The 26,332-nt window shown below is 44.9% G+C and overlaps 1 protein-coding gene across 1 annotated transcript in view; it reads left to right on the forward strand.

The window, feature by feature from the left end:
* LOC147724139 (chloride channel protein C-like) overlaps positions 1-26,332 on the forward strand; it is a 627,958-nt gene that overhangs the window by 129,063 nt on the left and 472,563 nt on the right. The window contains exons 5-7 of the mRNA XM_086965734.1: positions 21,032-21,124; positions 21,698-21,941; positions 24,986-25,180. Coding sequence (XP_086821860.1) covers positions 21,032-21,124; positions 21,698-21,941; positions 24,986-25,180 — 532 coding nt within the window. The remainder of the gene's footprint in view (positions 1-21,031; positions 21,125-21,697; positions 21,942-24,985; positions 25,181-26,332) is intronic.

The following is a 26,332-nucleotide window of genomic DNA, read 5'->3' on the forward strand; positions in this document are numbered from 1 at the left end:
GGACGGACACGGGAAGGGATCTCGTTGCTACTATCTTTAGGTCGTGGGGCATTTGGAACCAGCCCTGTCAATGTAATGGTGTCTGCTGGCTTTATGTCCCTATATAATTGCCTGAAATGTTCCAACCATCTGTCACCTGTTATAGCCAATTCTATTTTATTACCGCTATTATTCGGTTGATACAGAGACTTAACCAGTCTCCAGAACTTGGTGGTATCTTTCTGGGCAGATGCTTCTCTTAATGTTGCCCAAGCTTGCTTTTTTAAAGACTGGGTTCTTTCTTTTAGTGCGCATTTATATGCTCGCCTAGCGCTACGAATTATGTCAGGGTCTCTAGGTTTGAGGGCCAAAACTTTTTTGAGAGCTTTTAGAGCTTTTGTGCATTTCCCATCAAACCACCCTTCTCTAGTTGAAGGGTTATTGTTTGATGCCCGGGTCAGTAAGGTTTTTATCCTCTGTTGGATATTGGCAAATGCGGTCATAACGGAGAGGGGGTCTGCTTAAACCTCTAAACAAAGATTGACATCATTTGCCGAGTTAGAGAGTAGTTTTTTCAAAAACACATCGGGTACAATCTTCTCCCACTTCACAACATAGCCATTTGTTTTGGATAGTTCAGTCCTATAGGGGTACATGGGAATGGTAGTTTTTTTGGCGTTGCGCTCCTCTACTTTTACGCTAATGGAAAGGGGATAATGGTCACTAAATACCTCCTTGCCAACCGCAAATGAGCTCAAAATTCCTGAGTTGGCAGTCGATATCAGGATAAAATCAATGGTTGAATTGCAATCCCTGCCAAAAAAGGTAGGCTCAAACTGCACTGGTGTAGGACAGAACTGGTTGGCAAAACAAAGGTCGAATTTAAAAAGAAAAGTGTTTAACAACATTCCCCTCTTCGTGTGCACAAAGTTATCGGCTCAGCTTCCGAGGAGGACAGCACCTGGCCGCGCGCATTTCTGCCGAAGGAGGCGATTTGCGCCGGCCACGCGCGCCTGAGCGCGCGCGCAGTGGCCAGGTGCTGTCCTCCTGGAAAGCAGCCTCCCACAACTCAGAACGCTGCTCGTGCTCACGCCTGCTCCCAGGGCACGCACTCTCTCATCTGTGCGACATGGTAGAGCAGTTATCGGCTCAGCTTCCGAGGAGGACAGCACCTGGCCGCGCGCATTTCTGCCGAAGGAGGCGATTTGCGCCGGCCACGCGCGCCTGAACGCGCCCGCAGTGGCCAGGTGCTGTCCTCCTGGAAAGCAGCCTCCCACAACTCAGAACGCTGCTCGTGCTCACGCCTGCTCCCAGGGCACGCACTCTCTCATCTGTGCGACTTGGTAGAGCAGCTTGTAGTGTTACTCCCTCTTCTCAAAAGTACACAGGTCGCAGTCTTCTCTTTATGCAGGATGGGCGGATCGTCCGACAAACACTGGTTCTTTTATTTCACCCACGCTCGCCTGCCTGCCGTTGATATTAAAGCATTTCTGGTGCATCGAAGCATCGAGGGAGGGAAAGTGCTTAAGTTTATTTTCTCTTCCTACAAGTACACCACATGTGATAAGCATGGGTCATTGTAGCATCACCCAAACATAGATAGTACATGCTGCTTCTGCAACGAAAGGCATGACTCAGTTAACCTGCTCCTGCATTCAGTGGTAAGAAGAGAGGAGTTGGCCTAACGGCTAGGGCGCTCGACCTTGGACCTGGGGAACACGGTTCGAGTCTTGGGAATATCGCGAAAACCTCCTGTGATTCTCGGCAAATCCCCGTGCCTCACAAAATGAATGTGTGTCCTTGTGTAACGTAACTGGTGCTATGTAAAGCGCTCTGAACGTATAAAAAATCTATTTACATGTGAAAATAATGTGCTTTCTTTTGATACTCCATTGTAGTAACCCCACTGGTCTTTTTCTCACTTTTGGGACTACACTAGATAGTGCGTCCACTTCTCCTTGAGGATTCCTCCTTTTTGCATTTCAGCGGAACATAAGTTCATTTTATCTCGGAGACAGACTTGGGTGGTGCCTGTCTTCCGCATGTGCGTGTTCTCGCCGATCAGGTCTGTGTGGTTAATGTTGTGCAAGCCACTCATATTATGTGTACCTGCGTGGGTGTTCTGTGAGGCTGGTTTTATTTTACCACTTCAAAGCACGGGCCGTTTCCACCATTAGGCCAGACTAGGTGGTCGCCTAGGGTGGCAGAAGGGAGAGGGCGGCAAAAACAAGAGTTTGGGAATTCTGCTCATTTGCACTCGCTCACTGTGACAGTATCAAAGCGGTGCCAGGACTCTGCGTCCCAAACCTCGGCTCCCAGACGGGGACAGGAAATCTGCAGCTGCGGCGCACAACATGCCCTTGAGAGGCACTGGGTGCTGAGGGCAGACCTGGACACAGGACGTTGGGTGGGCCGGGCATACTGGAGGGCCACCCTGTGCAGGAGGAGACAGGCGGTGGCGCTCTGTGCTCAGCTTGAGACCCCAGGCCCACAGCCCCGCCCCAACCTCCGGGCCGCCATGGCGGAGGCACCGCTGTGCCTCACCTGGGTGCTTCTGGTGCTGGCTGTGTCCTGCGTATCCATCAGCCTGGCGTCCAACAATGAATGCCACGACACCTTTGATTAAAACGGCTGGAATGCCAGGGTGAGGTACAGTACCTGAAACTCAACTTTTGGCCTGGGAGCCTTTCACGGGATTGGAAATGAAAGCCTGTGTCAGACTCGTCAAGGGCCTTGAGTGCACAATTCCAGGAAGCAGCGCTGGCTGGGCTGATGAGAGTTGTACACCCCATGCCGACATCACTCCCACCCCGTACCTTCGCATGGCATATTACAGGCACACAGTCGACCTTTCTTCTCTTGCTGCGTGTACTCGACCTTCCGATCCAGACTGGAAGGAACAGCTAGAAGTCCCGGGGTTAGTGGCATTTAACCGCTGCACCTAGCACCTAGAGGCATTGTAGCACGCCTATGTGTTCTTTGCATTTCTTCCATTAGCAGCACGCTCTTCAGTGCCGAGGAAACCGGTTGTTGTGGACCCATGGTTCGCCTCTAGATAGCAGGCCAGGGCGGCAAAGGGATCAACTGCTCAGGTACAGCCACCTGTGGAAAAAAGCTGCATGGGTTGGCGAGTCACGCCCTGTTCACTTCAACCACCAGGGCACATCGGCACGACCTTTCCCTGTGTACCATGTTGGAGAACTGCCCATAGCCCATCCGTCATTCTCCGCATGTTCGTTTATTTTCCCTTCTTCTTACTGTGCAGCTGCAGACACCCCTCCCCAGTCTGCAATCCAGTGAGTCACATGCCTCTTTCCCCAATCCATCTGGTTTCTTGTTCTTTAAACGTTTCATTTTCACACTTTCTCAGGGTGCTCCTGACGTCCTTTAGCAGCTCCTCTGCCGGTTGCGTACACTTCGAATCTACCTCTCTGATCAGGGCATCGAGGGATGAAATTTCCTGAAGTCGTTTAATTGTATTTGCTTTTTATGTCCTGGTGATTTTTTTCTGAATCTCTTCCAGTCTCGCGAGAGTGGCGTCTTCCTCTTCTTGCAGAAACTGGCGTAGTTGTTGAAATTCCACCAGAGTTTTCGTCTTCTTAGCATCCACACCCTTTGTGTGGTACACACTATAGTCATGCATAAGTCACACTACACAAGGCACAACCTACACCAGTGATAATGGGCATAGTCTTTAAACCTGCCCTACCTGCAGTAAATGAAGTGCAGCAGGTATTGGCCTATACCATCTGCGTTACCTGGAAGGTGAAGTCAGAGCTGCTATAATATTGTGACCTGCTAGGGTTCAGAACAGGTTTGCAATTTAAAAGACTTTCACTTCAGAAAATCAGTGTGGGGCACATTATGCACAACTGTCCTTATGTGTCGATGGTGCTAACTGGAGGCACATCTTTGCTATTCTCATAGGGATTATTATTCAGCAGGCCTACAAGGAGGTTAAGCCTGAACTCAGAGTTACTTGAGCTAATGGAAAACAAAATCAATAGTCTCGTCCACAAAAATCCTCCAGTACCCCACTTCACGGTACGGGAGCATTTCAACGCTCAGGTTTTTGTGTTGCTCCCCTGCCCTCCTCGTTGGTTGTGCATGCTGTCTTGCCCCCCCCTCGTTGGTTGTGCTTGCTGTCCTGCCCCCCCCCCCCCTCGTGTGCTTAGTTGTGATCTGGTTTTTGTGCCTCTGTTCCCTGCTTGCGCCTCTGTTCCCTGCTTGTGATCCGGTTTTTGTGTTGCTCCCCTGCCCCTCGTTGGTTGTGCTTGCTGTGTTGCTCCCCTGCCCCCTCGTTGGTTGTGCTTGCTGTGTTGCTCCCCTACCCCCTTGTCGGTTGTGTCTGCAGTCCTGCCCTCCCCCCTCGTTGGTTGTGCTTGCTGTCCTGCACCCCCCCTCGTTGGTTGCGCTTGCTTGTGGTCCGGGTTTTGTGCCTTGGTGCCTCTCTGCCCTGCTTCTGATCCGGTTTTTCGTTCCTCTGTTCCCTAGGGCGTTACTGGGCAGAGAGTTGTGTGTGGCTCTGTGTGTGTGGGTGGGTGCGTGTGGGTGGCTCTGTGTGTGTGTGGGTGACTCTGTATGTGTGGGGGTGGCTTTGTGTGTGTGTGGCTCTATGTGTGTGCAAATGCAATAGGTCTTGCATTTGCGAGAGATTAAGCTATTGGCATTGTAAATGACAAAGCCATTTATTTATGTTTTAATAACAAAAACATAAATAATGTCATGAGCAATGCCAATAGCTCTAACTTTAACAATGCCGAGACCATTGCATTGTAAATGCTTGTTCTACTTTTTGTAATGGTTTTTACTAACTATATAATAAAGTTTATTCATTCAGACACAGTGCCAGGCATACTGTACAAGCCATTGCTATACCTTGTGTCCTTCTGTTCGCATAGCATAGGGTCACTGTGCAGCCATATTTTCATTGCCTGACCCTTCTCATTGACATGTACTGGTGTAGGAAAAGTAAATGTGTCTACCAGTGTCTCCTTTGTCCCTGCCACCACTGAATTCCTGATGTACCTCACCCACCAGCATTCTCTTTGTGCCCTTAGATCCCAAGGGCATTCCAGGTGCTCACTCTTGTCCCGTGTTGACCTGATCTACATGCTCTGGAACCACCAGTATGAGAAGCAGAAGCATAGCTGCCAAGTTTTCAGAAGGCTTATGTGTGACATTTTCATGGTTTCAGTGTACGTATGAGTGAGATTCGCCGTCCAGATGTGTGACACTTAGAGTGGCACTTTCTCACGAGTAAAACTAAGCAATGAAGTCCATGGGAATGAATAAATATCAGAAATGACAACCTTTTGAGCAACAACAAGCTCTAAAAAGATCTTGAAACTGCTACAAAACACCTGAAATGGAAGGTCACTTAACTACTTCACAATGCTTTCAGTCACAGGCTGGGGGCTTGTAGTGCTATACATTGAATTTCAATTCATTCCCCACTTAGGATTCAGTTCATTTTCTCACTGGCACACACAGAGGTGTGGTGTGATTTGATTAACCAATGAGGTTTCTAGTAGTGCTGTGAGTAAACTGTCACTATCTACTTTGGGAATGGATATCTGCTGGGATCGCAAGTCCTTTTTTTCTGGTGTAATTTGCATGCTGAGATTTGACGTGCATACCATTTAATAGGAAAGTCGAAAACTACAAGTCCCAGCATGCAAACTGTTTAGGTTTAAAAAGTCAGGACTTCTGAGGGGCTCACTCAACTGCTGCATACAACTAGCATAACATGCGTCTGCACTGGTCCTGTAAAACTGCGGCCTGTGACGCTAGAGTGCTGATGTATGCTGGCAGGTGGCACTCTGATTCTGGGCTGGCAGAGCACATATCTTAACCTCTTCGCTGCTGATGATGAGCTCAGCTCGTCGTCAGCCACGGTGGTCGTGTGCTGATGACGAGCTGAGCTCATCATGTAACGCGGCTTTTTCAAATTTGCCGCACACAGCGGCAAAAGCCGCCACAGCGATGCGGTTAAGGCTCAGAGGCATGCATTTTACTGCAGTAATGCGAGCATCAGTACTAAAATGCGTTAGTCTAACTCCTGATGCGTGGTACTTGGCAGGACTGAGGGAGCCTTAAGATGCGTGACTAATACATTTTTAATGCGGTAATGCAAACATCAGCACTAAAATGCGTTAGTCTAACCCCTGATGCTTGGTGCTTGGCAGGACTGCAGAAGATTCTGTCAGGGTAAGTCTGTGCATTCGATCCACACATTGTGAAATTCTAGCAGCAGAGGACTCAGTTCTGGGTCCTGATTGTAGGGCCAGCTGAGCAGACTGAAGTTTTTCTAAACCAATTTGGTACATTTCATGCATTCATTAGAATCTCTATCCCACCACAAACCTGCTTGTACCCCACTCTCCTGCAAAGCTTCTTAAAGTTCCCCCATTTCCATCAAATTCATACTGACCCTGGCACATTGATGGTAATTCCATGCAACATGCTGGTCCTGGAACTAAGGTGGTAGCCCTGGTAACATGCTGACCCAGCCACAATGATGGTAATTGCTGGCATTATCCTGACCCTGGCCCAGTGGTGGTAATCCTGACAGCTTGCTCATTGTGACATAATGGTGGTAATTTATGGTAAAATGTAGTCCCTGGTACTACAGTGCTAACCTCCAGCAACATGCTGACCGTGGCACATTGGTGGCAATTACTGGCAAAAAGCCGGCCCTAGCACAATGGTGGTGATTCCTCGTAAGTTGCTGGCCCTGCCACAATGGTGGTAATACCTGACACACCAATGGTACTACCCAGCAACATGCTCACTGTGGCATAGTGGTGGTAATTTCTGGCAAAATGCTGGCCCTAGCACAATTGGTGTCAATGGGACTGTAGATTTAATTGTTTAGTTAATATACACCATAACAATTTGCATACAAAACAGTATTGAGTGACGACACCTATCCAAATACAATAGTTGCTAAAAAAATGTTTGTTGTACTTTGCCATTAATAATATTTCTAAAACCCAGAGTCCGCTCCGTGATGAAACAGAGAGTGAGATTAGTTTTAATAAAGCCTATTGAGTAAAAAAAAATGAAATGAGAGGAGTGGTCTAAAGTGCTGAGTGGTTAAAGTGTGTGTTGCAAGATGTTACTGTAGTTTACAGAGAAGGATGCTAAGTTTGGTGTGAGTGCCCATGGGTTATGGCAGTGCTTCTCCCGCCCATACCAATGCCAAAAGGGGCCCCTTGGACTAAAGTGCTTTGGTAGGGTCGGGGCAAGGGAGGAATTCGTCACCTGGTACATATGGTAGCTTCACTCATGGCTATCTCCTGAGAGTAGGAACCAAGAACAACAGACTTATAAAAAACAACTACATGTCCCAGTTTGCCCCCCCCATAATGAGGGCAAAGTGCCTTATACTGTTGGACTGATAACGCTTTGCCACTCTGAATGCCCACTTCGAGGTTTCTGCGTTCTGTGGTCCGTTGATAATATTTGGGTGAAAATGACGGTCAAAAAGTGTTTCATACAGTAAATGAACTCAGAACCCCTTGCCATGCCGATATCCCAGTTCATGGTTTCTTATTGCAGTAGTCGGTTATGAGCTTTTGAACAAAGGTGGCGGGTTTGGGGGTCAGCAGTTTGGTATTGAAATTGAGCTTTGAGTTCCTTAGCGTATTTACTGCACCTTGATAGGTTCTTACATTGGGTCGGGAGAAGCATAGCGACGAGGCCTCCAGACAAGTTCAAACCACCTACATCAAATAAATTGGCTCTAGCAGAGACCTCCTGACGGCGTCAAGAGTGGGACAGCAGCACAGGAGATGCAAAACCTTATTCACGCTTAAAGTTGTATAGTGTGCATGCCCCCTCCTTTCCTGGATGGGCCCATGTCTGATTTTGGTTTAGGTAGCGCGACTTTGGTTTAGGTAGCGCGTCTATTTTAGAAACACTGCGCTGATTGAATTTTAAAAATTAGCACTGTGTAATTGATTGTTGTTTTGATTTTAATAAAACACTCTGACCTCTGTAACTTCTTGCTCCTGCAGCCCCGGTCCACCGCAAGCGCTAGGCTTGATTGAGTGGAGGGCGCAGGGAGGCACCTTCTTCCAGCTTCCCAGCCGAGGCAGGCACCCATTGGCCGAACGGGTAGAGGCGGAGCTGAGTAAGAGCCCGTCCTCTACTTAAACCCATAGTATCCTGTACTCTCCCTGATGACGCTCACACGAGCAAAGGAACCTTGGTAAATTGTATTCGTGACACTGTTTGTGTGATGCGCGAATGAAATAAGACCTGCACTGCCCACTGCTATTTGCTGTTACCTATTGCAGGAGTAGCACATGCTAAACGACTTTGGTTTAGGTAGCGCGTCTATTTTAGAAACACTGCGCCGATTGAATTTTAAAAATTAGCACTGTGTAATTGATTGTTGTTTTGATTTTAATAAAACACTCTGACCTCTGTAACTTCTTGCTCCTGCAGCCCCGGTTCACCGCAAGCACTAGGCTTGATTGAGTGGAGGGCGCAGGGAGGCACCTTCTCCCGGCTTCCCAGCCGAGGCAGGCACCCATTGGCCGAACGGGTAGAGGCGGAGCTGAGTAAGAGCCCGTCCTCTACTTAAACCTGATGCCACCTACGACGCGCAGCGAGAACGCGCAGCGTCCGCGCCTAAGCCGCGCCGAAGACCGTGACAGTACGGGGCATGGGGCACAAATTCATGCTCTACCTATTCCGCACAATAAAGGTATGACTGCAGAACACCTTAAATCCTTACGCCCCAAACCCCACAAAGATTGCACTGTACTCCTGCCAACGCCTACCGGATGCCCCCCATGCGACAATTGCAAGTTCTCTCACACCAATCTTCAGCCCTACCCTGACCCCAAAATCAGCAACCCTAAACGAAAACAATACGGGAATTCTGACAACCAAGAATTCTCTTTTTGCAGCGTTAACTGCAGATCTTTGCCACAGCATAAGTTGGATATATTTAACTTTCTACTCGACCACAAACCCTGCGCCCTCTTTTTAACTGAAACTTGGCTGCACGAAAGCTCTGGCCCTGACATAGCAACGGCTCTTCCCTCCGATTATGCCATAGTCAGGAGAGACCGTGTTGGTCAAACTGGCGGAGGAATTGCTATCATTTTTTATAGAAAATTCACCTGCACCCTAGAACCCTCCCTTATCCCTGACTGTGAAGCTGCTTTCTTCAAACTGACCCTTAATCATAACTTCACAGCCTCTGGCATCCTAATATATAGACCCCCGGGAAACGCCAGTACATGGGCCGCTAACCTGGCTAACCTCATTACACCCTTTTATCTCGCCTCAAAAAATTTCACCCTCCTAGGAGATTTAAACATGCACTTTGATGACCCCACTAATACGGCCTGCACAAACCTTGTGGACGATCTAACAGCTCTAAATATATCTTTACTGAACTCTGGTCCCACCCACAGGGCAGGGCATCTGTTAGATCCCATCTTTTCAAACATTCCTGAACTGAAATGGACTAACACATCCCCAATTTGTTGGTCAGACCACCATCTTATATATTTTAGCCTTAAATTACCCACATCTAAATCTAAAAACACCTGGCCTACCTCTGTCTTCCGAAACTGGAAACAGCTTGATATTGGGGACCTTAACAGAACTCTTGCCAAAAATCCTCCAACCCCAGCCTCTGACATAGAAAGCATAGCTCTAGCCACACACTCATGGCTGGAAAGCGCCGTCAACAGCTGCCTCCCACCTTCTAGAGTTAAAAATAACACTCACCGCCCCCCAGCCCCCTGGTTTACTGAGCCTCTTAAAATACAAAAGTCCAAATGCAAAGCCCTTGAAAGGAAGTGGCGGAAAAACTACGCCCCCGAAAACAAAGCAACATACCACAAAGCCAGGAACGAATACCATTCAGCCTGTACTAGAGCCCGAGCACTTTATATGGCAAATACCATTAACTCCGCGCACAATAAGTTGAAAACACTTTTCGATACAGTCAAAGACCTCGCAGGAGAAAAAACGACTGCACCAGTCCAGCCGCTTGATAAAAAACAATGCCAAGACCTCGCCTCCTTCTTTTGTGAGAAAATTGAAACGATCATCTCAGGAATAAAAAGCATCCTCCCTACCCATATCCTCGAAGAGGACACCCCCCCAATTCAAGTATTATTAACACTATTGAACACTGGCCTGCCATCACACTGGAATCACTCAATTCCATTCTTAGAACCGTCAAATCAGGCTCCCCTCGTGATCCAATTCCTGCCTCTGTTCTTAAGCAATTGGACTCCCCCTCTCTGACCATCATTGCTGATACTTTAAACTCTTCACTTCAGCTCTCCGCAGTTCCCTCACTCTGGAAACACGCCATGGTCAGTCCCTTACTAAAAAAACCGACAGCCAACCCTGAACTTCTAACAAACTATCGGCCCATCTCCCTTCTCCCAATTTTTTCAAAATTGCTGGAACGTCACGTTCATACCACCTTTACCCTTTTCACTGAAGAAAATTCTCTCCTCCACTCATCACAGTCCGGCTTCAGAGCGGGTTTCTCTATGGAAACTGCTTTACTAGGAGTTACCGAAAACATCAGGAAACTCCTAGACGATGGCCAGACTGTCGCACTCATTTTGTTAGACTTGAGTGCGGCCTTCGATACCATCTCCCACTCCAAACTCCTGGCCACCCTAGAGAGAATCGGTATCCGTGGTGAAGCACTAAAATGGATCGAGTCTTTTCTATCACACAGAACCTTCCAAATCACATCCCCTATAGCTTGCTCAGAGTCAGTAAATGCCCTTCACGGAGTACCACAGGGCTCCATCTTGAGCCCGCTGTTTTTTAATTTATACCTCAGACCCCTGGCTGACCTAGCGGATACATCCGGGCTTACTCTGATGACATATGCCGATGATTCTCAAATCATCTTCTCCCTATCAGAGGCAAGCCCATTGACTCCATCATGTCTCAAGCAAGGTCTCCAGAATATCTTCAGCTGGATGTCAGCAAACCAGCTGAAGTTAAATGGAGACAAGACCGAGGTCCTCCTTCTGGGGAAAAACAAAGACCTGTGGAATCCATCTCACTGGCCTTCCGAACTTGGCTCCATCCCTACCCCGGCCACACATGTGAGAAATCTCGGTGTTATCATTGATAACACCCTCTCAATGAAACACCAGGCAAACAAAGTGGTAGGCCTTTGCTTCACCATTATGAAATGGTTAAGAAAGATCCTATGGATGCTGCCCCTTGCCACCCAGAAGACCGTAGTCAATGCACTCATAACATCTCGGCTTGACTACGGCAACATCCTTTATCTGGACTCAAACCAAGCCGTTACCAAACGACTGCAACTTGCCCAAAATGCGGCCGCAAGACTGCTTTGCAATCTCCCTAAAAAATCTAGTGTGTCCAAACATCTAATTGACCTTCATTGGCTCAGGGTGGAAAACCGTATAAGGTTCAAAGCCCTGAGCTATATGTTCAAGATTAAATCTGGTACTGCACCAAAGTATCTACTATCTCTTGCAACCCCTTACCTTCCTGCTAGAGAACTGCGCTCCCAGACCTCGGCACTTTTCGCAACCCAGAGATTCAAACTAGCGAGAATGGGAGGGAGATCATTCTCGGTACTAGGGCCTGCTCTTTGGAACAAGCTCCCGCTTCACATCCGCAAGGAAGATAACTATGCCAGATTTAGAAAGAACCTGAAGACCTGGCTCTTCCACAAATAATTCCTGTCACTTATCAATTTTCTTCCACTTGTTCTGATCTGTCATCGGCACCGGGAAACCCTTTTTGGGTAGCTGTGCGCCATACAAGCTTAAAAAATAAATAAATAAATAAATAAAATTGAAGTTGGCTACTGGTAGAACTAGCAAGTGCATGTACAAAATGTCTCTACACACCCATCTGTTGACGGCCTCTGATAGATAGGGTTGAGGTTTCCCCACCAAATAGGAAATGTTCAAGGGGAGCAAGATGCCGGAGGGCTTTTAAGAAGCAGTGTCTAGCTGAAATTAAGTTATTCGCCGCTGCCCGCTAATTACCCTTTTCCAGGTCGTAAAGGAGATGGTGCACTGGTACTTCAATTTGGAGAGATATACCTACTTTTTGGAGTTGCCGTTGCCACGGATTACCTGGGCTCTCAAATGTATCTTTCAGGCAGGCCTTGAGTGAGTTGCCTGGCACTTTCAGGACACGAATGTAGCATTTCAACGTGTCAGACTCACAGTTTAGCATTTGACTCCACAGGCCAAGTTCCAGGTGGAGTCTAGACCTGCGAAGGCATCTGGACAATTGGAATAGTTTCTTATAGCCTGAACACTGTGCTTGCTCTAGACTGGGAGCTCAGGCCCCAGGAAAAGCCTGATGCCCGTAGTACATACAGTGCAGGGAGGAGGAGAGCCTTCATGACCTTGAGAATTCGTGCCGCAGAGGCACTTTTTAGTTTCTTGTTAAGGCAGGTGAGACTGTAAGTGATGGGTTTGGCTTTTGTTTTCAGAGAGGATATGTGGTCCGTGGGTTTTGAGGTCTCTGTAAACCAAACCCCCCCAGGTAGTGTATTTTTTTGCTGTTTTAATAATCATAGACCCCATGCGCAATGTAAGAACTTTCTTGTTTTTATGGCGCTGAAAATCAGATCTTTGGTCTTGTCTTGATTGATCGTGAGATAGTTTTCTTCATTGTATGCATGGAGCCTGCTCAGGGCTCACTGTATGCAGACTTTGGTGTGGTGCATTACTACAATGTCGTCTGCCTATTACAGAATGTGTAAGTTTGTCTGGCCTAGTCGTAGGGGTACCAGACAGCTCCTCTCCAGGGCTTTGCCCAAGTTTGCTGTCTATTGATTGAAGAGAAGGGGTGCAAGGATGCACCCCTGCTTCAGGTCTCCTTGGGTTGTGATTTTGGAGGTGACATTGTGTGGCCCGGTTCTCACTGAGACCCATGTATTGGAGTACAAGGAGATAATAGCCCCTGGTAGATTTGGGGGAACGCACCACACGTTTAGTTTTCTTCATAACATGAGACGGTGTATCCTATCGAATGCAGTGCTGTAGTCGATGAAACAGCAAAGGAGTGGTAGCTGATTTTTTTTAAACTACTTAATGGCTCAGAACTGCGAGTTTGGTAATGTTATTTATATTTGACCCGGCTGCTCAAAACCCTGTCTGAAAAAAATGGCAAGCATTATTGTCCATGGCCCAGGCCTCTAGCTGTTTAAGTAGTGATCAAGCGAAGCTTTGGCCTCCAAGTCTAGAAGGGCTATCAAGTGGCAGCTAGATGGATTTGTCTGGCTACCTTTCTTGAATATTTGGCACAGGATGGAACCCCTACATGCATCTGGAACTTGGGCGGAGAAGAAAGCTTGGTTAAAGAGAGGACTTAACACCTTTGCCCAGTCCTCTGAGGCACATTTAAAAATTCCCACCAGAAGGCTGATGGGTTCTGGCACTCTGTCGGTTTTCATTGCATTCTTCAGTTTGCAGACCTTGGCCGGCATAGTCAGATCCTGCAAGTTTCCTGTGGACTGATCTATGCCCCCCCCCCTTTCACAAAAGAATCTGGTGCAGCTGGCTGGCTGTAGTTTAACTCTTTTACATGTCTCACCCAGGATCCTAGCAGGACTCCAGTTTCCCTGGTGAAATTTGGGGATTTTAGTTTGTTGATGTAATTCCAAAAGCGGGACAATCTTGTTTCTTGGATCATTTGTTATACTTTTAGCCATTCCTTTTCTTCTAAGGCGTTCTTTGCCTCCCATGTTGCTTTTTTGTGCTCTTTACGCAGGTTTGCAATATTTTTTGCAGTTTTGACAGTGTGGTTGAGCTTCTGGATGAATAGGGACCTTCTTAACGCTTTTGTGCTGTAACAATGGACTTATTAAACTGCTGTTTGAATTTCTCCTTCCCTTTTGCCCTTGAGTGTTGCTTGCAGCCTCGGTTGCTAGTAGGGAGTGCCTTACCTCATTGGTCAATCTGTCCTGCTTGTGTTGCATGTTTCCTGAAGTGGTGTTGGGCTCTGTGGTCACCTTTCCTAGTCCCTTCATCACCTTTGAGGTGTCTATCGCCCTCCTTGGAGCCCACTGCCTGACAATTAGCTGCCATGGGAGCTGTTAAATTGTCATTTACCGTCAGGGTATTGTGGTCACTGTTGGACCTGTTGGGAACCTCAAAGTTGTTTAGACGGCTGGCTAAGGATTCTGACAGAAAGATGCAGTTGATTGTTGAGATTACTGGAGGGGGAAAAGGAAACTGGCAGTGGGGAACTTGAGCCTTCAATGGGGAAACATAATTTACTACGTAGGCATTACCACGCGTAGCGTTTACTACGGCACACTTACCACGCAAACGTCTTTTCAAAGCGGGTGCATTCCACGACCGTCATTACCACGCAAATTTAATTACTTCCAGATTTCGTTCCTTCGTCTTGCGTGTCGTGTAAGTAAAAGGTCCAATAAAAAAGGGGGGCTTGGGGGGGCTGGGGGGGTCTCCCCCCATAAAAAAACAAGTGGATATTAATAAATAAATTAGAAGAAAACTTACAAAAAACGCTCTACAATGCCTCAAAACGAACAAGGAAAGAGCCTCAGCAACAAGGAGTCGTGTATGTCATAATAAAAGTCCTTTATCAGTTTTGATAGACTTGTTTTGACGCTTGTTTCCGTGGTAGGTGGAAGAAAGGGCTGATGGTGAAAGACGTACAGGGGTCAGATAAGAATCTAAACTTTGTTAATAAAGGTATTATTTAAGCGCATTATGAAAAAAAGAAATTTAAAATGTAAGGAAATCTGTTGTTTTTTATTGTTTAAAACATCGATCTGTTCCTTCGTACTGCAGTTTTGAATAATTATGTAGCCTATCAGTATCATTATTTAAATTTCAATGGGACGTGAGCTGTTTCGTAACGTTATTATTGTGGTGTAAAAACATGCGTTGTAAAATGCTACGTGGTAAAGACACATGCGAAGTAAAATTCGCGTAGTAATGCCATGCGTGGTACTTGTTAGCGTTGTAAGATCATATATTCCTTCAATGCTTGTTCATCAGAGATTAGTTTGTAGGTAGTCAGGAGGTCTTTCATTTTTGCCTATTCTTTGGCTTTTGAGGGCAGAGTTGGTAGCGCACCCCATGACCCTAATATTGAAGTTCTCTGCCAGCAGGATTTCGTGTCAAGTGAAGTCCAGAAAAAGGGCCTCTAAGCAGTCGTAAAGGTCTTCAGTGGTGGTAGTTTCTCTTAAATTGTTGGGCCTGCCACAATGGTGGTAATACCTGATGACATGCTGGCCTTGACATAAAAATGATCGTGCCCAGCAACATGCTCATTGTGGCACAGTGGTAGTAATTTCTGGTAAAATTGGTGTAAAACCTGGAAACATGCGGCTACTGGCACAGTATATATAATTTCTGGTAAAATACAGGCCCTGACACAATAGTGTTTATCCCTGGTAAAATGCTAGCGCGACACAAGGGTTGTAGTACCTGATAAAATGCTTGACCTGGCACAATTGTAGGAATTCTTGACAATACTCTGACCCTGGGAGAATGGTGATAATTCCTTGTAAAATGCTGGAATTGGCACAGGGGTGGTATCCCCCGCAACATACTGGCACTGGCATAATGGTGGTAATTGTAATTCCTGATGTATTATTATTATTATTATTATTAAATTAGTTTTGTAACGCGTGCAGCTACCCAAAAAGGGTTTCCCGGCGCCTAGCACACAAATTGCTAGAAAAAGAGCAAGCAGTCAAGAACCATTTGCTACTAAAAGAGCCAAGTTTTAAGATTTCTTCAAAAGCTGAGATAGGACGGGTCATTCTTCAAGGACACCAGAAGAGAATATCAGATTTTGGGGCCAAGACAAGAAAAGGAACGGCCTCCCATTCTTGCAAGTTTAAATCTACGAATCACGAAGTCTCTGTGGGCTGTAGAGTGCAGGGGACGAGAAGGAATGTAAGGATGGATGAGCTCTTGCAGATACGCTGGTGCCACACCTTGTTTGATTTTAAAGATGTAACACAGGGTTTTACATTTAATACTTTGATCAATTCGAAGCCAGTGAAGGTCACGTAAATACAGCTAGATGGAAGCCTGTCTCGGAACTTGACAAAGAAGGCGTACTGCAGAGTTCTGAACTACCTGTAGCTTTCTCAGTACTGTTTGCCAGCTACCGAGATAGAGAACATTGCCGTAATCGAGGCGAGAGGTGATAAGTGCCTGGACTACCGTGCGTTGGGTTGAGGCAGGAAGCATCCAAATGATCTTACGAAGCCACCTCAAGATCGTAAAACAGATGGCAGCAATACTCGCCACCTGTTGTCTCATAGAGAGACCATCATCAATAATGATGCCCAGATTACGGACATGGGTGACAGGTAGGGGAAAGGAACCCATTTCCTGAGGCCAATGGTGAGGGCCCCATAGGTCCTTGTGCTTGCCCAGAATAAGTACCTCAGTCTTATCCCCCTTTAACCTCAAAAAGTTAAGGCGCGTCCACTCTGTCACTTGCCATAGGCCGCACTGAAGGGCAGATGTCGTAGCATCTTTAGTGGTGGAAAGCGAGAAGACAATCTGCTTATCATCCGCATACAAATGTAGGGAAAGACCCGCCTCTTCCAAAATCTTTTCCAGAGGTCTGACATAGATGTTGAAGAGCAGGGGGCTTAAAATGGATCCCTGTGGGACTCCATGTGCTGCTACGCAGATCTTAGATGATACCTTAGCAGAAAAGACTTGAAAAGTGCGACCCTCAAGGAAACCAGGATAGGGCAGTGCCGTCCACCCCAAGAGACCTAAGGGCGTTAAGCAAGATGTTATGCGACACAGTGTCGAATGCGGCACTCAAATCTAATAGAATGAGTGCCACAGTTTCCCCTTGATCTAAATACTGGCGCAGTTTCTCAGTAACCCGAAGCAGAGCGGTTTCAGTTGAAAAGTTGGCTCTGAACCCGGATTGTGAATAATGAAGAAAGCCAGCATTATCTATGTGTTGTGTCAGTTGAGTATTGATATGTAACTCCAAAATTTTGGAGAAAGATGGAAGCAGAGATATAGGTCTAAAGTTAGATAGTACAGAAGGATCTGCTCCGGCCTTTTTCAACAAAGGGATGACCATGGCTCGCTTCCACTCGGGTGGTACCAAGGCCTCCCGCATAGAGGCGTTAAGAAGATCGATAAGGACACCTTTAGATGTGGCAGAGAGCTGACAAAGGATGTTAATAGGCAAAGGATCATTAGGAGACCCAGATTTAATACTGTTTAAACAATTTTGGAAAGACGCCTCTTCAAATGGGTGCCAGGAAAAAATCTTGGCTATCTGGTCACAATTACTGTGATATGTAGGGTCAAATTCAGAAGCCATAATACACAAGGAAGGGGAAGGAGCAGAGAGTGACTTGTAAATAAGTTCAACCTTCTGAATAAAGAAGTCAGCAATGTTGTTACATTGATTTTCATAAAGGACAGGAGGAGGAAGGATGGTATCAGAGCCAGCTAACTTCTTCACTAGCGAAAATAGAGCCCGAGGACGATTAGATGCCTTAGTTATTGTGTTAGCAACGTAAAAAATGTGTGCCTCTTTACACGCTGAATGATAACTTTTAAGAGCAGCTTTGTAAGCATCTTTACAAGTTAAAGAGTACAATCTCCTCCATCTTCTTTCTAGTGGTTTACATTTAGACTTAATAACTTTAAGATCATTCATAAACCATGGGGCAGGGGGGTGATGAGTAAAGCTGCGTTTGGGTACAGTGGGCAGACAGATGTCAATGGCATTGGTTAGCCAGTCCGAGACAGCAGTATTTAATGAAAGCAAAAGTAAAGTGACATCAGGTATGCTAGTAGACAGAATAGTATTAAAAGACTCCATATTCAACTTGCCCCAAGATCTGAGACTACCTGAGCTAGTAGGAGGGGCCACTACCCTAGATGTGGAAGGCTGCAGGTTGAATGGAATTATAAAATGGTCGGACCAGTCTAACTGAAGCGCAGGAGTACTACAGTCATATGAAAGATTGGACAAAATTGGATTCACAAGGTGTCCCGCCTTATGAGTAGGGCCCTGGTTGCATAACCGTAAGCTTAGAGCCTCCAAATCAGATAAAAAAGTGCATCAGATGTTATTCTGATTATCTTCTCGGTGAAGGTTCAGGTCATCTAGAATTGTAAAATTCGCTGCCTTTAAAATAAAGGGAGCGATAAGGTCAGGGAAAGTGGAGACCCAGGGGTCGGGCTTCCCCGGAGGGCGATAAATTAAAATGCCAGACAAGGTCAGCTGAGGGGATACAGAGAGTTTAAACAAAGCCGCTTCACACTCTGTGATGGAAATAGCTTCAAATTTACAGAAATGAGTAGATTTATAAATTATAGCAATCCCCCCGCCTTTGCCTTTGTCTCGATCTTTCCTGGCAATGATATATCCAGGAGGAAGAGCAGTGGCAATGTCGGAACCTGAACTGGCATGAAGCCATGTTTTGGTCAGAAAGAGTGCATCTGGATGTTCAGTACTAAGAAGGTCAAAAATATGCTGCTTATTTTTGGCCAGAGACCGACAGTTAAGGCTTAAAAAGTACAAATTCTGGTGACATGTCATTTTGGCAGAGGTGGTGCTGTGACAGACCTGAAGGCCAGTTCTGGGAATGGTGTTTATAAGATGCATAGGAACCAATGTAAAATTGCATTGAATGCAAGTAAAGCTGCGATAAGGAGGAGTACATACAGTGCATTTAGGAGAAATATATTTACTAAGTCTGTGAAGTTGCGCAGCTGAGTATGTAATTCTCTTACTTACAGTAATCGCATTTTGGCCATAATTTCTGGCCGTTGGGCTCGGACGGGCGCGCCTTCGGCGCGCGCGCCCTGCGCGCTTCCATCTGTTTACTAAAATAGAGTCAAGGACCATAGAGTGCGGCTAGAATGTCGCTCGAAATGATACCAGCGAGAGGTGTCTGTGTGGCTAGAGAGGCTGAAAGTCAGGGGGTGGCCATACCATAGAGTATGGGATCATGCCGAGCCAGACAAACTACTACCACAGGTACAAATTTAAAAAGATTTTAAAGCAAGAGCATTCCAAATGAAATACAGAAAAATAGTATATATAGAACTAAGTTCTATGTGAATTAAAGTTTTAGTGTGCAAGTATGCGAAAATGCGGTTCTTTTTAAAAGAGAAAAACACAAAACTACAGTTAAAATTAGCGTTTGACAAGCATTTAGTGAAAAATTTAACTGACACTCAGGGGCTGCGCGCTTGCATCTGTCCACTAAAATAGAGTCAAGGACCATAGAGTGCGGCTAGAATGTCGCTCAAAATGATACCAGCGAGAGGTGTCTGTGCGGCTAGAGAGGCTGAAAGTCAGGGGGCGGCCATACCATAGAGTATGGGATCATGCAGAGCCAGGCAAACAACTACCACAGGTACAAATTTAAAAAGATTTTAAAACAAGAGCATTCCAAATGAAAGACAACAAAAAAGTATTTATAGAACTAAGTTCTATGTGAATTAAAGTTTTAGTGTGCAAGTATGCGAAAATGCGGTTCTTTTTAAAAGAGAAAAACAAAAAACTACAGTTAAAATTAGCGTTTGACAAGCATTTAGTGAAATATTTAACTGACACTCAGGGGCTGCGCGCTTGCATCTGTCCACTAAAATAGAGTCAAGGACCATAGAGTGCGGCTAGAATGTCGCTCGAAATGATACCAGCGAGAGGTGTCTGTGCGGCTAGAGAGGCTGAAAGTCAGGGGGCGGCCATACCATAGAGTATGGGATCATGCAGAGCCAGGCAAACAAGTACCACAGGTACAAATTTAAAACGATTTTAAAACAAGAGCATTCCAAATGAAATACAACAAAAAAGTATATATAGAACTAGCAGCCCGCCCCAGCGTCGCCTGGGGCAGAAAGGGGCTGGGGGCAGTACACCACTCCCGCCCCGACCCCCTCCCGCACCGACTCCCTCCGCCCGACTCACTCCCGCCCCTCCCGCCCGACTCACTCCCGCCCCCTCCCGCCCGACTCACTCGCACCCCCCCTCCCGCCCGACTCACTCGCGCCCCCCTCCCGCCCCGACTCACTCGCGCCCCCCTCCCGCCCCGACTCACTCGCGCTCCGACATTTTCATTTACTGCTGCCTCCTTCTTGCCTCCCCCTGCATCACAGTCTCGCACTGAACTTTCCCTTTACTTACCTGTGCCGCCGCTCCTCACTGCACAGCCGCTCGTCAGTGCACCGCCGCTCCTCCTTCATCGACATCACGCACGTCGTGTCGCGGTCATCACGCACGTCGCGTCGCGACCAGCGCTAGGTCCCGGCCGGCGCTACTTTCAGGGGACTACTTTGTTTACAAACGTAATTTTTTTTATTTACTTTTTTTTTTTTATATAGCCTATGTCCATCTACACACCCTGACATTTTCATAGATGTATCGGGTATGTAGATTGGCGCTGTGGTTCCCGAGTTTACCTGGCCAAAAGGTGCAAGTTCTCTCTTTATAATAGTAGTATAGACTAAGTTCTATGTGAATTAAAGTTTTAGTGTGCAAGTATGCGAAAATGCGGTTCTTTTTAAAAGAGAAAAACACAAAACTGCAGTTAAAATTAGCGTTTGACAAGCATTTAGTGAAAAATGTAACTGACACTCATGTACTGTGACCAGCCATGGAATGATGGTGTTAAGGCACGAATGTAAGCCATTTGGATACATTAAACTTTAGACAGGCTCTGCGATGACAAAAAGCAGTGGAATTGAACATATTTAATGGGTATGGTAGTGTACATGCGTAGCTAACCTCTCCAAAACTCAAGACTCACGTCTTTGTCATAGCCTACGTTTTGGGCAGGGGCCTGGACAAGGTGAAGCTTAATGAGTTTGTATATGATTGCTTCATTTTCTTGTTCTCCGCAGAATGTTGTAATTTTGATTTTTCAACTCCATTTGAAGACAGTGATAGATCTATCTCCTTTCTCTTAGCTAATATATTTCAATGATCTCTTTTTAATTTTGCCATATTATATGATTCATATTGCTTCTGCAAGAGATTAAACAAGTTTTACTGAGATACCATCCATATTTCTTTTCAGAGCAATAATAGGATGTGGATTGAGTCAGTTCAAATCCGATACCCTTGGGTTCCGTCTACCTTTCTTCACAAGGTTTCGCAACTCAGCTGATAAGTGAGTACCATGGACCGAGCAAACCATCAACAAGCACCTCTACCACTGGTGCCTTCATTGGAAGTGGCCACAGCTACATGGTACTTCCTCCTGACATTCTGCCTGCTACAAGCAGGCAACGTCCCTGGGCAGAATACCAACGAAACATGCTGTGATCAGCACATTAAACCCGATTTCTCCATATTATTCCCCAAAAACTCAGAACTCCCATTATTTTCACACCCCTGGAATTTCCAGAACCCGCAGTAATGGTAATTCCAAGGCAGGGAAATAATGGGAATTATTATGAGCCACTAGTAATGAGAACCCCAGTGTCATTGCACAGTTTAACAATTTCTCTTTAAAACATCACATTACATATTTCTGTGTATATCTAAGTTCTCATTATATATTTTAAAAACATACTGATTTTGCCTATGTAGTAGTTTTGTTGGACATTCCACGTCTCTTTAGCTATACAAAGATGTAATTACAATGACTCTTTTACTTAAATTTAGTTTTGTGCTCTTGTATTTTAAAAATATTTAAAATTCCTGTACCGATACATGGACCTGCATTTTTTGTGGTTTGTAGGCGGAAATTTGTTACAGCCGGAGCAGGAGCAGGGATTGCATCTGTATTTCGGGCGCCTGTTGGTGGACTCTTGTTTACAATGGAAGAAGTGGCCTCTTTCTGGGACATCAAACTGGCCTGGCAGACTTTTTTCTGCTGCTTGATGGCGGCTTTCACCACAGATTTACTGTCTTCCTCCTTCTCTGGCTTTGTCTACAGAGGCCATTTTGGATTTTTCAAAGCAGAAAACAGAATCTTGTTTTGGGTAAGTACAACCTGCATTTTATACAACTTCTTTAAAATATATTCTTTACCGGCAGCTGGACTTGCCTTTTGTGGAGATGGTGATCTCTGGAGTAGCTCTCTGCAGGAGTGACATCACAAACTGGGGAATGCCATTTACACTGCCCTACAGGCCAGTAGTGTAGCAAGGGGGGGGGGGGGCTGGTGGGGCAAGGGTCTGCCAAGGGCGTAATAAGTTCTAGGGGCGGAAGCCTCCCCTACCACCCACTCTTACCTGCGGCCTTCGAGGGGTGGCAAAAGCAGGAATTGCCAGCAACCCCCCGCTCTTACATTTGGCCGCCACAGGGCGGCAAGCGCAGGGACCGCCATGGGTGGCCAAAGGTCAAGCTATGCCACTGCTCCAGGCACTAGACTGAAGGAGTCCTGTTTGGTGAGGTGGAGTACTGACTCATTTGGCCCTATCGACAACCAAAAGCAAGAAATGCTGGTGAGTGGAGCTCTAGGACCGGTGAACGGTTTTCACAATAACAATATCATCCGAATCCCATGGCTACTGAAATTCTTTTGTATAATGAGCTGATTGTATCCACATATGCACGAGTATTTTAATGTCTGCTTCATGGGCAGCAACCATGAAGGTGAGCTTTGGCATAGTTTAGTAAGAACATTTAATAGAATTCTGCACTCTCTTTTTATTAATATATATAATTTCCTTGCATTCCATCAAAAATGCAGAGATTCTTGGTACTGCACATTGTGTTTGAATTTTAGGCTGATTCTTAGCAATCTTACAGAATACATAATTCTGAATTGCCAACATAAAATGCTCAGAAGGCCTGACCAGTCCGCTGGAAATAGTCAAGAATTCTTTCATTATGTATTGAACGGAAAATTGTCAGAATTCTGCTTCAAAAACATCTTTCTCACTCTATGTACATGACTTCTCCTAAATTCTACTATTTGTTTTTGAAACAGGCAAGTATGAAGAATTATTTCATTTCTTTCAAAAAGTACAAAGATTTTCAAACGAATATTACTTGTGTAATTTAGAGGAATACTTTTGTCATCTTCACATCGTTGGCAATCTTGGACCAAAATCTTACAACTTAAGATCAATAAACTTTAGATGTATTTGTTGCCCTACTAAAATGTCACCACTATTATATCAAAATATTGATTTGGTCAAGGCTGTTTATCTGATCACGCTTTCTATCTAAAATATGTGTTTCCTATCGGGCCACTCATATGGGATTTTCAAAGAATTCATGTATGATTATATGTAATTTGTATATATTTGTGAACTTTCATATTAAATCGGACAGTTAGGATAGAAAGCACCTATTCTGAAAAACCTGTCAAGGCAAACGGTAAACAAAACTCTGGGTACTGGAATCAATGGATATTAGAATTGAAGTCCCACACCTTCGGCCTCACGCCGTTAGTCCCCTTAAAGACGCAATCATTTGATCTTTGACCCTTGTACCAAATTATTTACATTTTTGTATGCAATATTTGTTGAAACTTCAAGTTTGCAGCCTTTCAAAACAGTGATTATTCAGGAGCGGCTGGGGCGGGGGGAGGGGTGATGAGCGATGACAATAAAAAACAAAAGCAAATCAAAAATAACCTACCTGCAACATCACCGCTCTTCTGCTCCTCATTAGCACAGGCTCCTAGAATCACCTTCGGCAAATCCTGACGCTGCTTTCATGCTGCTGGCAGCATGGCAGCAGAGTCAGGATTGGCCGGAGTGCCCACGATTTGCACTCCCGGAGAGGCTGGGAGCCTGGGTCTTCTGTCTCCAACCCGACAACGCAGCTTGGTTGGAGATATGATTAGTGCACATGTCGGTTTGGCCCACATGTGCAATGACAACAGTGCCCACCACTCCCCCTCTGTGACTGCCCTCGCAATGGCCCTGGCCCCAATACTCACCCGGGGGAGAAAACCAAAATGATAATTAACCTGGTTTATTATCATTTTATTTTTAAATGTTTGCAGCTGCTAGCACGGGGGGGGGGGCGACATACTTCCGCCATAGTGGAGGAGCCACTCCTGTGATTAATAACAAGCACTAAAACAGCTATTTAAACATGCTGTGCGTCGAGCACAAAAAATCTCCAAGCTTCTGGCCTAAATGCTATTTGCACAGAGCTTTGGCGCCAGCAATAACCAATTGACTCAATGTTCTCACTATACGCCCCGTGAACAGTGATGTTTAGTTTGTGTTAGATTTCCTTTTTTTAAATTGAACAAAGGGAATTGTAACCTGTTAGTAAAGAACTGTAGGCCAATATCCTTGAAAGATACAGAAAATTGCGTATTATTCCTTACAATACCAGGTCGCACCATTGTCCTTCGCCCAAAAAACTTAAATACGTGGTCTCTTGCCTTCTCCAATTAAATAAATCACATGATTGCAGATGTATAGAATAAAAGCAGAGTCTGAAGTTCAAAATTAAATACAGAAATAGGCAGCTAGTAATTTGATGCAAAAACATATTAGAAGTAGTAGTTTAATATGAGATACTTCCAAACTAAGATTGTAGTTCATAATGTGTGGTAAGATACTGGTAGACTCCAGTTTTCATGTAATGCTCTCTAAAATAAACATACCACCATAAATGTCTCTTTTCTGCTAATGTCTGTTTATTTCAAGGAACATAGTCTAGAATAACTTAAATGTTATTTCTCCATTTCATTATTTAAATAGCAGTCGTAATTCTGATCTGCGTCCTGCATTTCACACTGACTGGTGGCTCTGCAACAGACATTGTGACAATGCAACTCAGTTGTTATAAGTCATTACAGTAGACTAGCTACATTATTATTTTATTACACATGATTAATGATATAACTTTCATACTGTAGTTAGAAAATTAGTCTATTGGCTGGATTTCTGCTAAACAAATACCATGTACTTACATATATAGATACATTATGTGTATTTATACATTTATTGCAGACTTCCATATAGTATATCTTTGCCATGGATGTTTAATCAAAGTTTCTATCTCAGGAAGCAGCAGACATTAATGCTTTTTATTGTTTCACTTCTCCATGCAGATAAAGACTTTACTGGATATGAGCGTTCTGGCCTTCATCCCTACTATCATCATTGGAACTCTTGGGGGCCTCCTGGGAGCTCTCTTTGTATATATCAACATACAAATAAACAAATCACGCATGAGGCTTTTTAACATGATTCAAAGCGAAATCTTAAAGAAAGCAAGTAAACTGTGTGAAGCCTTGTTGATTGTGGTAAGTAGTAATGGGCTGATTTCACTTACACTAGAATGAGTCCATTCACCACATTGTACCATGGCCAAAGGCAGTGTTCATGTAGAATTTTCCTTTGTCAAGGAAAGGGTCGATAGCTAGACAGACTTGCTATAGTGGGGATTTTCTGCCATCAAAGTAAAAATATATGTAGTCATTCAGAGCCTAGGTCACAAAGTTGTATCCACATAGATTTTCACCAGTAAACATAATTACATTGTACATAAGCAAGATGCACTTGATTCACAAATGGAATGCAGTATGTTATGTACATGCGCATTTTACACTGCGTGTTTTCAAGATATGGACTCTTATACAACGAGTGAACAAGAAGAAGGTTAGAATGTTCAAAGCCACTTGTAAAATCTGAGATTCCAATGATTGCCCAAGGACAGGCAATGCCATTGAGGTTTATAGTCACAAAGCAGCAAATCCAACAATGAACGTATTAACAAAACAAGAATTACAATGTTTTTTAAAGTATTTCCTAACAGAGAAACACTTCCCTCATTATTGATAATGCTGTTGCTAAATTGAGGTGATTATAGGTAGTTGCTCATTTTTGTTCATTCACAAATATATTCACATGCATAGTGTTCATAGAGCAAACTGGGTCCAAAATGTTAGAGTTAAGCCCTCTCTTCTGCGCTAAATCTTTCTCAGTGATGGACATTGAAAATGTGTATTAGGAGTCAAGGAGCAAGTTATACATCTCAAACTTACATTTCACTAACAGTTTAAGTTCAGTCAATAATGAGAGTTGCATTGTTGTTTTTGAAACTTTCTTTCTCATTCACACATTAGTGAAGATCTTTCTTTATTTTTGGTCTTTATTAAGTTAGTCCATCAATCCAATGCGTTTACAAAAATTCTCATTAAAGAAAATGGTGAGAACACAGCATCACATAATAAGAGTGCATTGAGAGTGTTCCATAAAGGAATAAGTTCCATATTTTATAATTCAGGTTCAGTGCTTTAGATTCTAAGAACCCATAAAGAGTTAGAATTCAGTGAAAGAGTGAAATCAAAGTAGCATAAGTTGAATTAGAGTAGCAGAATACCCCATAAAGAGTAGTTCATAAGACTCAGCCGAGTCTTGATGAATCCAAATAAATCAGCATACAGTTGCAGTAG

The sequence above is a fragment of the Lissotriton vulgaris genome, chromosome 4_1, assembly GCF_964263255.1.
Source record: "Lissotriton vulgaris chromosome 4_1, aLisVul1.2, whole genome shotgun sequence".
Taxonomy (NCBI): Eukaryota; Metazoa; Chordata; class Amphibia; order Caudata; family Salamandridae; genus Lissotriton; species Lissotriton vulgaris.